The 15052-nt window shown below is 36.7% G+C and overlaps 1 protein-coding gene across 2 annotated transcripts in view; it reads left to right on the forward strand.

Annotated features, from left to right (window-relative positions):
* LOC121727320 (tubby-related protein 4) overlaps positions 1-15052 on the forward strand; it is a 41363-nt gene that overhangs the window by 9881 nt on the left and 16430 nt on the right. For both annotated transcript variants that reach the window (XM_042115082.1, XM_042115083.1), the window contains exons 2-4: positions 102-263; positions 6515-6697; positions 12361-12534. In XM_042115082.1, coding sequence (XP_041971016.1) covers positions 102-263; positions 6515-6697; positions 12361-12534 — 519 coding nt within the window. The remainder of the gene's footprint in view (positions 1-101; positions 264-6514; positions 6698-12360; positions 12535-15052) is intronic.

Below are 15052 nucleotides of genomic sequence, written 5' to 3' on the forward strand. Positions count from 1 at the left end.
TACAAAGAAAAAGTCTGCTTTTACATGACATAGAAAAGTGCTGTTTACATAAAAAGAACAAGTTTGTTGTTTACTTACCATAACCGCATAAATGTTTGCAGGAGGAGGGTTGGAAGCTGAACCGCAACAACTACTACCAGGAGGGGTGGCTGGCGACGGGCAACGTGCGCGGCGTGGTGGGCGTCACGTTCACGTCGTCGCACGCGCGCCGCCATGACATGCCGCTGCGCACCAACTACAATCTGCGCGGACATCGGTCTGATGTAAGTCTCTTTTAACTTTTTTTTTATAAAAAAGGGGGGCAAACGAGCAAACGGGTCGCCTGATGGAAAGTAATTACCGTCGCCCATGGACACTCGCAACATTAGAAGAGCTGCAGGTGCATTGCCGGCCTTTTAAGAGGGAATACACTCCCTTCTTAAAGGTTTCCAGGTCGTATTTGGTAGGGAAATACTGCTGGTTCGTTCGTTCTAGAGTTTTACAGTGCGTCCAGAAGAAAACGCGAAAAACGTACGGTGGACGCACGTCGAAGTCAAACTCTTAATCATACCTGAAAATGTTTTCTGTATGAAATTCAATTTACGTTGAGTCTACGATGATACCTACCACCGGTTAACAGTTCATACTGAAACTCCTAAGTTATTGGCATTCGTACTTCGTAGCATCAATGAAAATTTTAAGGTGCCAATAATAATTGTCAACGGAGGGGTAGTTTGTCTCGCTCATACTCGTAAAGTTAATATATTTTATATTAACTTTATGGTTTCGCTACTAAATATTTTTCACTTACGAGCAAAACGGTCCTAGGTCCGATAAAAGTTACATCCTTATGTCTAGGCACATATTCATTATTCAGTATGTATCGCGTAGGTGCAAATTGCACATAGGTTTCATTTATCTACTAATATTTTGTAACGAAGTTATCATAAATTCTTTGAAAATTGTCTACTCTATGAAGGTACATAGATAATTTTCAGAGAATTATACATTGGTATGTAAATTAAGGGTAAAGCCAAACGAGCGTAATTTTGTGAGTCATGAGTCGCAGAATTTCGGTCGCGTCGAATTATTTTTCATACTAATCATGACTCACAAAATTAAGCTCGTGTGAATGAAGTAGGAATGTTCTATGTAACTTAATGGAGCAGAGTTTCTGCCAACCGAAATTCTGCGACTCACGACTCACCAAATTATGCTCGTTTGGCTTCACTCTAGTCTTTCATCGAAATCGGTCGTTAAAAAAAACTGTATAATATTAGTGTAACAAAACCTTGTAAACAAAAACTTGTAACAAAATCAATTGTATCAATGATCTCGATATTGCAGTAATCGCAGACGTTATAAATCTTTATAAAACCTTATTTGAATCTCAAACAAACACTCTCGCTGAGACAATAAGGAGCTTTTATTTTTTATTCACGTTTGATTTTATATTCTAGGATCATCTTTTGTTGTTGTGAATAACTCAGTAGTTAGTACACGAGGGAGAGTATATAAAGAGAATTCCACAATGCTATTCAAGATGTGCAATGTCGTTTTGCCGAGTAAAGTAAGTTATTAACGTTGTAACCACAAAGGAATGCTCAAGAAATTCTGTTCTGATTTTCTAACAAGGCGGTTATTTAAAATATTCCATTCCATTGTGAGCGAGATATTGTGTAAGTTTAACACTAATGAACGATGACTGAAACTCGTTGTGGTCGTGCCTACCTGAGAGATTAATGAATATTCGACTAATTAAATTAGTTAACGTACGCATTTCAATATTTTAATTGTACACATGTCTACTAAGTTTCTATTGGTTGTATGCCATATTCGCTGTTTATTATTTTACTTAAGGACGCTATCACAAAAATTATGACAAAAAATAGCAGGTCAGTACGAATATCGACGTTAAGGACATTAAAATAACATTCAATATCAGCTCGCCTTGTACAGTAAGGCCGGCAACGCACCTGCAGCTCTTCTGATGTTGCGAGTGTCCATTACCATCAGGTGACCCGTTTGCTCGTTTGCCCCCTTATTTAATAAAAAAAAAAACAGTGGCGGTTACGACGCTCGCCGCTTTCTTGATAGGGCGAAAATGCATGAAGTGAGAGCGTTTCTTATTTTTCTTGTAAATGGAAATGTTATTTATTTTTAAATATAAAATATTTAGATATTCGTATAGGGGACTAAATAAGCAACAATTTTTTTGTATATTTATTTTCCTTAGTTCAGTGTATTTAGCTATAATGGTACCTAATCAAACCCAATTTTTTTAATCTTTTGCAATTATTGTGATGGTTAAAACGTATTTATGTGAAATTTTTGTATGCGGCAATAAGTTTTTTAAGAAATAGACGTGGAGATGAATATATTATCTTTTATTTGAAACCAAAATATCCTTGCAGTATGACTCCTAATTCTTTAAAATCGTACCTGAAAATCGCTGATATTTGTGCAAAAATGTGATAGCGTCCTTAATTATCTTTCAGCTAGAGGCGATTTTCTTTTGTCTCTTGTCAAGACATTTTTCCTCCGCTAACATTATTGCGTTATGACTTATGATATTGCATAAAAAGTAAAAGCTGTTTTTCTTAGATTCTTTCAAAACAACATCTCTTTATTAACTTTATGGACAGCCTCTGACCTTGGGAAAACTTGTCTTATTAGTTCTGAAATCCAATGAAAGTTATAAAAAATATTAAACACAAAGTCACAAGTGTTCTCGTGTTAGCGGTCTGCGGGCTTTTATTAAATAAAACTCTCGACGCCGACGAGATAATTCCCTCTTACACCGATGCCAAGGTTCGAGCACCGACGTATCTGGCTCTAATACTCACGACATACTTTCGTCAGCGCGGCTTTTCGTTTCATTACGCCACATTGCATAACTCACAAACATTGTACTCACCTACATTGTTCTACCCTGATACGAGTGCAAACTGCAAAACCAGTTATTCAATTAACATATAACTCGTGCTGCACTTACCTCCCTCGTCTGGAAACTCGTGTAAACTTGTATGGCAGTTAGCAAGTTTCCTGGAAACAGATAAACCACGGTGCTTTATATTAAATTGTGTTTTGTTTACACTTATTCATAACTTAGATGATGCACTACGTGTGCATCATCTAAGTTATGAATAAGTGTAAACAGAACATAAGCCCTGGCCGCAGTCTAACTTTTCACTTATAGAACGTAAGTTTGAATAGTTTGACCTTTAAATCCACTAGCCTTTACTTTACGGTTGAAGTATTGCAAACTTGTAACATTGATCGAATGGTCCTGTCGCAACTTAGGCAACTGGAATATAATTTAAAGAAAATTCTTAACTACCTACTTTAAAACTTTACAGACATAATCAGATTCAACAAACGAAAGGAATATTAGATTTTAAATACGGATATAATATTGATAAAATATAGAAACACTCCCTTTTTAGCTTTATTGATATTGGCTGTGTATGGTAGAGATAAGAGATACGGCCAAAACCAATAAAGAGAGATCAATTTCACTCTAGCCCGTTTCGTAACTAGCTGGACGTAGGCCAGAACGGTTTACGTTTATAAAAGCAACATTGAGCAGTAATTTAGCATCAGTGCGAAAGGACGAGCAAAATATTGCAGCGGCTACAAGGCCCACCATTACTCGTGACAGGCTATTTTGTGTACGAGGCCGTAAGCGCTGAATTCACCAACTGTAACATTTTACAGACCGCACGAACACTGAATTGTATAACCTTTTGAATTACTATAATAACGAAAGATGAATATCTACTGTGTAGTATACTATACCAACTATGGTAGCTACTCAATTACAAAACGTGCATTTTGATATAAATACAATTTTTCTTTTGATCTGTTTTGAGTGATTCGATGTAGAATAGTAAACAATTTAATTGGTGCTTTCAGAGAAATTCAGCGAACGTTGTTGAGAACATTCGAGACGAAAAGTAAATTGGATTCTTTGAAAGATACTTCATAAAGCTTCTGTTTTTGCTCGAATTTTAGAACGAGCTGTCTAAAGGTTATAAAAGTAAAGACCAAGTTTGTTGAAAGTTTACCATATTGCACATAAAAAGTAAACGATATCTCGCTCGCAAAAGACTTGCAAATTGTTACGATAAACCTAACATAAAGAAACCTACTTGTGAAAACATTTCACGAAACATATTTTGCAACCGTGCTGACTTTTGAGTTACATTTTAAATTATCGTAAGTGAGCAAAAGTTTAAAGCATCAGCGTCAGACTAATTGTCAATTGAATGGTATTCAAGTGAATTCCGTTTTATTTTCGAATGTGGCTATCGCATTTATATTGATGGGTCAATCGACGCATATTTTGTATATTCGACACTGATTTATTTTTGGTCAATTCCTTTTAACATGAAGTTGTACTGAATACATGTAAAATATATATATCTTACACTAGACGTTCCGCGCGGCTTCGCCCGCGTTTATTGGGTATTTCATGGAAACCGTACATTTCCAATAAAAATAGCCTATGGGGTATAGGCTATTTTTATTGGAAATGTGCGGTTTTAATTAGGAATTCACGTGCATTAGCACGTTCATAAGCAACCTTTGGTTCGCATTCGCAGAGGGTGCAGGTTCGATCCCGGGTGGAGGCGTGTTATACCAATGAGACATTTTTTAACCGACTTCCCAAAACGAGGAGGTTAAATACGTTCGGCTGTGGATATGTTTTTTTTAATGTATGTTCAACGATTACTCCGCCGTTTGTGAACCGATTTTCAAAATTTTTATTTTGTTGTATAGGGTATTACTCCAATTTGGTACCATGTTCAGACAAGTGGTGACCTGACGATGGGATCCATGAGTAATCGAGGGAACTCCTCGAAATTCAAATGGAAACATATGATTTTTTTGGTATCATATGAAGTATTCCAAGCATATGTTACCAAAAAGTAAGATTTTGCACCAGGATATACCATGGTTCGAAGGTGGTGAACAAAACTCCTTACTCCTTATATATACATGTTTGGGGGTTTCGGCGTTGTCTTAAAAACTGAAAGCATATAATACTATGCAAATTTCATTAATAATCATCATCATCACCACCATTCCACCATACATCCATGAGTAATCGAGGGATCTCCTCAAAATTTATATGGAAACATATAGTGATTTCAATTTAACGAGAAGTACCTCAGTGTACTTCTTTTCTTGCTCTTGCTTTTTGGTAGCATATGCTACCAAAAAGCAAGATTTTGCAATAAGATATACCATGGTTCCGAAGGTGCTAAGAGAACTCCGGATTCCTTATAAATACAAGTTTAGGGTTTTCGGAGTTGGTTTAAGAATTGAAAGCATATTCTACTATGCAAGTTACATTCATCATCATCATTATCACTACCACCAGTCACCACACCTTGAATTATCTAATTATAACCTTTATTATTGGTACTTTTAATCGTCTTTAAGAACGAAACCCGAATTTGTCGAACGATTTACAAAATTATAATGTTATTTCAATGTAAATAATTCGATCTTGGTGTTTAAGTTACCAAGTTAGTAATTTGATCATAAGATCTATGAGATATGTTATTCTCCTTAAAATTTATAATACAATTATAGTTATATTTGAGCATAATATTACATTATATATTTAATTATATATAAAATATTTAAAACATTAATACATTATATATAAAATATTTTTAATACACATTATGTGATAAATAATGAAGATTGTGTACACAGAAATAGTTGAGGTTTAGGAGAGTTATGCATAAGGCACATTAAAGAGTAAGAATTATTTAACACTTTTTTGTTCATTATAAATTATTATTGTTTTTACCCTGGAAGTCGGTTTTAATTTTTTGTTAAAAATAATAATATTAGTATAAATTAACTGGAACGTATTACTTATATCAAAACACCTAATACCTACCTAAGTGCTAAGCACTTTCCAGATTAATGGGCTTTAATTAATTACGAGAGTACAATGTAATAAAAGACATTTAACGTTCTTTCGTCGTAATTACTCGTAAGTAGGCTTCTATAAAACTTTGATTCTGTCTTATGAGGCACTTAAGAAGTTGTAAACATCCATAACGTGCCAAGTGCTAATATGGACGAAATATTATATTCTGTAGACTTGATTTCATGACGTCATTATATTTCAGCCATCGTATGCTAAAATACGTGCAGTGGAGATGATCATAATAATAATATACTAAGTACTAACTGCATAGAACAGCTTTTCCATTAATAGTCCTTTAGTCAACATATTGTCTTGTATATTTTTTTAAGGCTTACCTAAAAACGTGTACCTACGGCTCGCCTTAGGGAACATAAGTATGAAATTAAAATATGTGGTATTTAACACAATTCATCACCAAGCCACATGTTGCTTGCGACCCGTACCTCAAGTACAATATATTTTGTTTCGTACTTCTATTGACCGTCGCGGTCGTTTATAAAATTCATCTTAACTAAACAGCTTGCCAGGAAAAAATAAAAATAAACAACAAAACTCAAACAACTAACTACTTGCCATTACTAACAGGTGATCCTAGTGAAGTGGAACGAGCCGTACCAGAAGCTGGCATCGTGCGACAGCTCCGGTGTCATCTTCGTGTGGATCAAGTACGAGGGCCGCTGGAGCATCGAGCTCATCAACGACCGGAGCACTCCCGTCACACACTTCTCCTGGAGCCACGATGGACGGATGGCGCTTATTTGTTACCAGGTATTTTTGATGGTTTCCATAGTTCTGCGGGGCAAGCAGGGAGATTCATAGTTAATCGTAACATTGATAATAATATAATTAATTATTTGTTTAAAAAGGACACCTATTCAAGATTTTTACTCGTACGACTACGTGGAGCTCTCAAAATATAATTTTTACTCCCCTGAGTTATGGTAGGAGTTATTGTTAATTATTAGTCAATATAAAAAGTTAGTCGTAATTTGTTTGGCATCGGAACAACGCACGTGCTTAAAAAATATAACTAATTAGCTTTGTCCACACTGTGCCTTTTTCTGTTCGTCAAGGGCATACGTTATAGCACTTAAAGCGCAGTCAACAGCGAACGTGAAGCATGTCCGCGACGCATGCCCTCTGACCGTATCCAAAAAACAAAAATGACAATGTTGGCGTTGCGTTCGTTGACGCATTCAATTATTGAATGAGCCAAAACTAAAGTTGAATGAAAGAAGATGACGAAAATTGAAGACGAGAGGGCATAGTACGAGGGCTGCTATTTATGTATCCGGAATTAAAAAAAGAAACAAACATATATCATTTAATATGGTTTTATTGCTTTTCAAAATATTCGCCGCGATGATCGACACACTTTTGCATACGCTGGAACCAATTTTCATAGCACTTTTTCCATTCTGATTGAGGTATCTCCAAAACGTGCATTTTGAACGCATCAACAGCCTCTTCGCGGCTCGAAAAACGTTGACCACGTAATTTGTTCTTCGCGTATGGAAATAAAAAGAAATCGTTAGGTGCCAAATTAGGGCTGTACGGCGGATGACCAGTCAATTCGATCTTTTGACCCTCCAAAAACTGAGTTGTTTCAGCTGAGGTGTGACAGCTAGCATTGTCGTGATGTAATATGATTCTGCGTTGTCGGTTGTCCTTTCTTATTTCATCAAAGACTTCTGGTAAACAAATGGTCATATACCATTCAGAATTAACCGTTTTACGATTCTCTAATGGCACTGTAGCCACATGTCCATTAATTCCAAAAAAACAGGCGATCATTTGCTTCAAAGTACTTTTTGCACGAGTAACTTTTGTTGGTTTCGGCTCATCTTGGAACACCCACACCGTTGACTGTTGTTTAGTTTCGGGGTCATATGCATAGATCCAAGATTCATCACCTGTGTAGATATTATAAACGGCTTTTGACGTACCACGGTTGTATTTTTTTATCATTTTTTTGCACCAATCGACACGAGCCCGTTTTTGATCGATTGTCAAGTTGTGCGGAATCCAACGCGAACATATTTTTTTTACAGCCAAATGTTCGTGTAATATCTTATGTATGCTCGTCATACTTATGCCTAAGGACGCCTCTATCTCGCGATATGTAACATGACGATCACGCATTATTAGTTCCCGCACAGCATCTATATTTTGTGGGACAACAGCTGTTTTTGGGCGACCTTCTTTATTTTCATCCGTGAGCATAGACCGCCCACGATTAAACTCACTGTACCAGTGATAAACAGTGGTTTTTGATGGTGCTTCATCTCCAAAAGTTGCGGTGAGTTGAATAAAGCACTGTTGTTGATTTAGCCCACGCCGAAAATCGTAGTAAATCATTGCACGAAAATGTTCACGCGTTAAATCCATGGCAAATGAAGACACGCAATTTTCAAAATGACGCCACAATGGAAAAATAATTGACAGTCACATGAAACAAAATGTATTCTTCAACCAAAGAGTTCTATTTTCAAATGTTGTAATTACTTTTTAAATATTGTTCTTGTAAGTGGCCAGTTCCGGATACATAAATAGCAGCCCTCGTATGGACAGCTAAATACGACGGACGGACGGACGATACCGTAACTTTCATTTCATAACATTTTTACGAATACTTATAAAACTTTATACTTATCATTTTTTCGGCGATAAAGCAAGGATTTGCAGGCTAACCCTACAGAATATTTTTATTCAGAACTATTCTAACGCCAAAGCAAGTTTGCGCAAGTAGTATTTAAAACAAAGCGTATAGTATAAACTCGTGTATTGTAGATGCCATAGCTGCGTTTAGACATAATATACAAAGTTTGTGTTCTAAAATAGAATATACCTACCAAATCCCTGTGGTAAAACTTTCAGTGGTATTTCTAAAGCCTCAGAAGACAATGAGGTATAGTTTATCGTTTTATGTAGGATCTATTCAGTGAAAGTACAAACACATAATTAATTGTTGAAAACAATAGTCCGCTTTTATTCTATAAATATCTGGAAACATAGTGAAAAATATCCTTACAATATTAAGTGTTTATATCAAAAATTATTTCCAAATAAGGCATTATTATTTTTCATATCACTGCATTGTCTCTTCTATATTCATGTAGTTTAAACATCTTTGATCACGAATACGTAAGCAATTATTTAAAAAAATGCAAACGGAAAACGAAGCATTGTTTTTATTTATTTTATTTTGATAACGTATCACGTGAAAACATTTAATTGTTTGTATAGAGTTACGAAACAATGCGAATAATCTTAAACATCTATCGACTGCAGGTCATAGCTCAAAGCATTCTTAATTAGTTAACAAGAGATCATTGGTTCCTAATAGACAACTCACGTGCTACTTAGTTACTAGTTGCTAGTTACTTAACTAGTAAGTAAGTAGCTCGTAAGTTGTTTCGGATAGTTAATTTAGGCTCAATTTCACCAACGACTGTTAAAGTTAACGCTCGGATTAGTATCACGTTACTTCTTTCGTTTTTCATATGAATGAAAGAGAAGACATGACATTTTAACAAGCTGTTAACACTAACATACGTTGGTGAAATTGGGCCTTAAGCTGCTATTTGTACTTACTTAGCTTTTCAATGTTACATATATTGGAAACATTTAAATAACGTGGGTATTTCTAGGTTTTTATAAAGCTTTCTCACTCGTTGTACATGCACGAAACGGGACCGCTCCCTAAAATGAATGCCCGCTTTTTCTGCTTTTACTGGCTCTCATATATCTGTTAAATTAAAATCTGAACCAAACGAATGAGCGTTAGGATGACGTCGTAAATCCTACAGAAGAGAAATGCAATTCATATTTTACAAGATGCGTGGCTTTTATGTTGCGGACTCTCGTGTTGTAGGACGGGAGCCGTCGACTCAATCTGCTTAAAAGGTTTCCTTGTGTACTCCAGCGGATTACGTTATTTGACACTCAAAATACACACTTATATAAATTAAGCGCTCTAGTGTGTGGTCGTTAAGTAAGCGTCTGTAGTATGGTAATCTCCTACTTGTAATATCAATAGCGCTGCGAGTGTCGTGGTGCTACTTAGCATTACCCACGTCATAAATAACCGTGTTCTACGCAGGCATTCTAGTAAAAGAAATGAATGTAAATCCTTTTCTTTTATTCGTATAAATAGCTTGTAAGTAACGTGTAGCACTCAGCTTAATGCTAATACGATACTGGTGTTTTCTAAAACTTAAGCTTTTAATCTTAAAAAATACCTACTTCGTTCCTAAATTCATTAGAGCTCGCTCGATTAAAGCTGGCTTCTGTTTAAAGACTCCACCTTCAACGGTTACAAAGAACTGAAGTGTAATTAACTTGCGAGGTTTTTCCATTTTTTCTTGCATTAGCTCCAGAAGGGTTAAGTTATAAAGTGCATTAAAGCTTTTTTTTCGAGCAAAAAATTAATTATAAATAGGTAAACGCCACCGCTTTGTTCCAGCGCGGTCTATTATAATATTATGTAAAACGCTTTCAACCTTCCGACCTTCATGTGTACCTGGTACATCCTCCGTCATAAATATTCACGACCATGATCCCCATATTTTTGTCACGGAAAAGTTATTCGATTGGTTATGTAAATGCTTATTATAGAAGCCAATGATGTTGATATATATTACGTTCGCATATTACGACTTCGTTTGACATTTCTCTATCTCTATCGTGGCATAATCACTTCTAATTAAGCAACGTCGCCGCTAACGGCCCTGTGAGGAAACAAAAACTACATTACAGAAGTTTAACGACAATCAGAGTTGAAATATGGCCACTTTCACGGTTTATTGACTATCAATCCCACTTCACGGATATCCTAAAAACGTTCGGCCGGGAATGTTTACGTTTGGGGCGGAATTCGCGGGCTATCTATTAATTGAATGTATCAACCGCTGGCCGTATCGACTGCAAATGCATTAAGGTTTAAGTGTATCGATACTTGTTTTTAAGAGGGGCCAGGGGCGAGAGAAATTAAAAATAGGTATTTGAAAATGTATTGCTGTCTCACCAATCTCAAGTCTCCCACCGCAGAGCGCGATAGAGACAACACGACAAAAGTTCTAATAAAAGAACAGAATATCTTCGATTCGTTGTCCGCTGATTCCTTCTCTAAAACCTAACCGATTTAAGTACTTTTTCACTAAGAATTAAAGCAAGGCTTGAGCTGTGTTCCTATGTTTTATTTTTTTTGTATATTTTAGCCAGTTTTGTTTTCTGAGTGTTTGAACACAGAGGAAAATCTGGCCATTTTTTTGGGTTTTTGGACGTTCTTATCTTGTTTAATAAGAAAATTATGAAAAAAAAGAAAACATAGGGACATGCTAATAGTGGCCATAGATATTCAGGAAAAAATCATAACTCTTTTGGCATTATCCAGGGAGGAAACAGGGGACAACGTTTGTATGGAAAAACGGCGGTGTGGACTCCTCTTAATAGAGTTTTAGTACAACGTAGATGTCGTAGACTCACTTAACTTTAATATTACACAACACCCGCGGCATTCAACTTGTATCCTGATTCTTAATTAATTTGAAATTGGTGTCTGTACTCATTAGCGGCAGCGTCCAGCAAATATGTAACAGTAGTTATTTCAACGATAATACAAATATTTTGTAGGTAAGGTAAGGCGCAGGTTCGGCCACATATGGAATATTGTTCTCATCTCTGGGCAGGGGCGCCAAAATACCAACTGCTCCCTCTGGATCGTATCCAACGAAGGGCCGCTCGAATTGTTGACTGCCATAGTGTTTCAAACAGCTTGGACCCATTGGAATTACGCCGAGATGTAGCTTCACACTGCATCCTCTATCGGTTGTATCACGGGGAGTGCTCTGAGGGATTGTTCGGAATCATACCGCCTGCAACTTTTGGCCATCGTCCCACGCGAAAAATATACCATCCTCATCACCTTGATGAGTGGCAATCTTCCACCGTGCGTTTCTCGCGTAACTTTCTGCCGCGCACTGTAAAACTCTGGAACAAACTGTCACCGGCAGTATTTCCGGACGTATACGATCTGAAAACCTTCAAGAAAAGAGCGTATTCCCTCTTAAAAGGACGGCAACGCACCTGCAGCTCTTCTGATGTTGCGAGTGTCTATGGGCGACGGTAGTTGCTTTCCATCAGGCGACCCGTTTGCTCGTTTGCCCCCTTATTTCATAAAAAAAAGTAAGTTCGCTATGTCAACTTGCAATTCGATATAAAGTACAGCGTAGTGGGGTTTCACCTATTTCTCACACACAACTACTTCATACTCAAACGCCATTTCTCTAACTTCCCTGTCGCAACTATAAAATGCAATTTGACTTAGCAGGCACTCTGAAATGCATGAAACTTTCGGCCGGCGCGCCGTATAGTATGTATGATAATCAATAAAACCTATTTGCCCGTAGATAACATTATTTTCCTTTCAGGATGGCTTCGTCCTCGTGGGCTCGGTGGCCGGCCAGCGGTACTGGTCGTCGATGCTGACCCTGGACGCCCGCATCACCTGCGGCTGCTGGACGCCAGACGACAGCCAGGTCTACCTGGGCACTGCGTCCGCGCAGCTGGTCGTCATGGATGTGCACGGCGCTATGGTCTCACAGGTATGTTGTGTACTATATAAAATATTGTTCAGTCTAAGCACTGAAGCGGAAAAATCTAATTAAATAACGGCTAGCCGCGACTCGCGGAGTACTTTCGTAGAATATTATCTTGTCGCTACTTGTCTCTTTCACTCGTGTACAAAAAATGTCTATCGTATTTACACGTGTAAGCTAAAAAAGAAAACCAAAAATGCTCTTGTTTTTCTCACAGACATGTGTTGTGTTTGTGAGAAAAACACGAGAGTTAGATTAATATTAATGATGTAGATAAAGCAATATTTACATTTCTTTACCGAGAAGGACGTAAAGGGTTTCGGATCTCGAAAAACTCTTTGCGAGAGATAAAAAATAGTTTCATACGATCATCCATCATGGCGAGCTAATGTACCGAACTGGGACGATATATCAAAGGCCACTCGGGACAATTCAAGGGGAAAAGCTAGTTTATGACCGCAAAATAAGTAACTTCGTAGCTGTTGACAAAATATTGATCGAGCAGCCGGGACACGGGAGGACTCCAATTCGGCTGAGGGTAAATATAGATACAGAGCGATGGTAGAGCCTACTACATATTTATTATTTTAGAATGTTACGCGTCGTCGGATACAGTCAAATTAGGTTATCTTTATTATGTTGTCGCGGATTTAAAATCTGGATTTGGAAAAAATGAAACAGAGATACGAAAAAATTTCATTGGGTTTGCGAACGCCTGCAATTGCTGACTATAATAATAATTATTGTAAATATTATGCAATAACTTATAACTTATCTCTTCTTGATCGCTCCGTGTCGCGTTTGAATATTTAATGACTTTCAATATTTTCGTATTAATTTTGTCAGAATCTAACTCATTGTTTAATATTGCGTATCTATAATAATTATTGGTCGCATTAGTGTCCTAACCCAGTACTTTTTTTTTGTTAAATTTTGAATTGTCTTGTTCTAAATCATCTATTATTTAAAAGAACATAACTGCATTCATAACTCAATACGTAATTTTTTGTGGGTTAGTACACGAATGCATAACTGCATTCATAACTCAATACGTAATTTTTGTGGGTTAGTACACGAATACTGCACGAATAACAGCATCCAATTAAACCTATTTTCGGTATTTATAATTATATTTCAAACTAGCTGGTGCCCGCGACTTCGTCCGCGTCAGCATAGTAGATAACGTCGCAAATATTATTTTTCAAAAATTTTCAATGTACAGAATTGACTTTCCCCTAAATCAAATAACACTCGAAAACCGTATGTTTAGTTTACTTTTTAACTTTGTTCTTTAAAAAGGACAAAGTCTATGTGTTGTGACGTAACATATAGCCTATGTGTTGACCCGACCTCTAAGTAATATCCGTGCAAAATTTGAAGTAAATCCATCCAGTTTTTTCTGAGTTTATCCCGGACATACATACAGACAAACAGATAAAAATTCTAAAAACTATATTTTTGGCTTCTATATCGATTGTAGATCACGTCGCAAGTATTATTTTTCAAAAATTTTCAATGTACAGAATTGACTTTCCTACGATTTTATTATATGTATAGATATACAAAAAAACTCAACCCAGTTTTGAACTTTTATTCGCATTTCCCAGCTATACACAATATTCAAATCTAAAACACGACACCTATTACCTCCCTTAGTTAATCATATTTACCCTTGCGATTATCATTTTTATGAAAAAGTAGGGCAAAACACTCGTGCGAAACGATCAAAGTGCTTCAACACAAAACCAAGTCTTATTAATATAAGCTTCACTTTGCGGCAAACGTTTGAGCGTAAGCCTCGAAATGAACAAGCTTTTAAGATTGAGATTATAAAAATATTATTTCATTAAAAGAAACTTTCGAAAATTTTACTATACAAATACAAAATTTGCATACTTTTATTAGTTTATTATGCGATGCTACTAGTATAAAGTTACGGTATGACTATAAAATGTGAGTGAACGATTGCGTGATAAAGAAGGGAAAACAGAGGGGTGTGCAGCATTCCGCTAAGGCGAGCTTGCGGCCGTTCAATTTCGACCAATAGGTTTGACCGCCGGGGTTGAAATATTTAACCCCAAAACTTTACGAGGATACCAAACCACTGAATTATATCGTACCTATAGTTGAGTTATAGTTAGGTTGTTTCATAAGTTTTTATTCGATATCATTGATCTACAACTTGCAAGCAGCAAATAAGTACGAACGAGCGTAAATGCTTAGATAAGTTTGACTTCAATGACACTATCGATACGAATAACTTTATGTACAAATGCTGTTTGACATTGATACAGCGGACGCCAGATACTGGACGTTGGAATGTATCGAAACGTGTTTACACACTAAATACTGGATGTTGTACAATGTACATATTTACATTGATGATTACAGAGATACTGGCGATGTACAAGGGCGTCGCCAGCCGATGGCGCAGGGGGGGGGGCAAGTTGACTTTACCTACTACAATTCATACTTTTCTCATTTCTCATTCTCTATAAATGAGAAAAGTAGGTATGAATTGTAG

The sequence above is a fragment of the Aricia agestis genome, chromosome 5, assembly GCF_905147365.1.
Source record: "Aricia agestis chromosome 5, ilAriAges1.1, whole genome shotgun sequence".
NCBI lineage: Eukaryota > Metazoa > Arthropoda > Insecta > Lepidoptera > Lycaenidae > Aricia > Aricia agestis.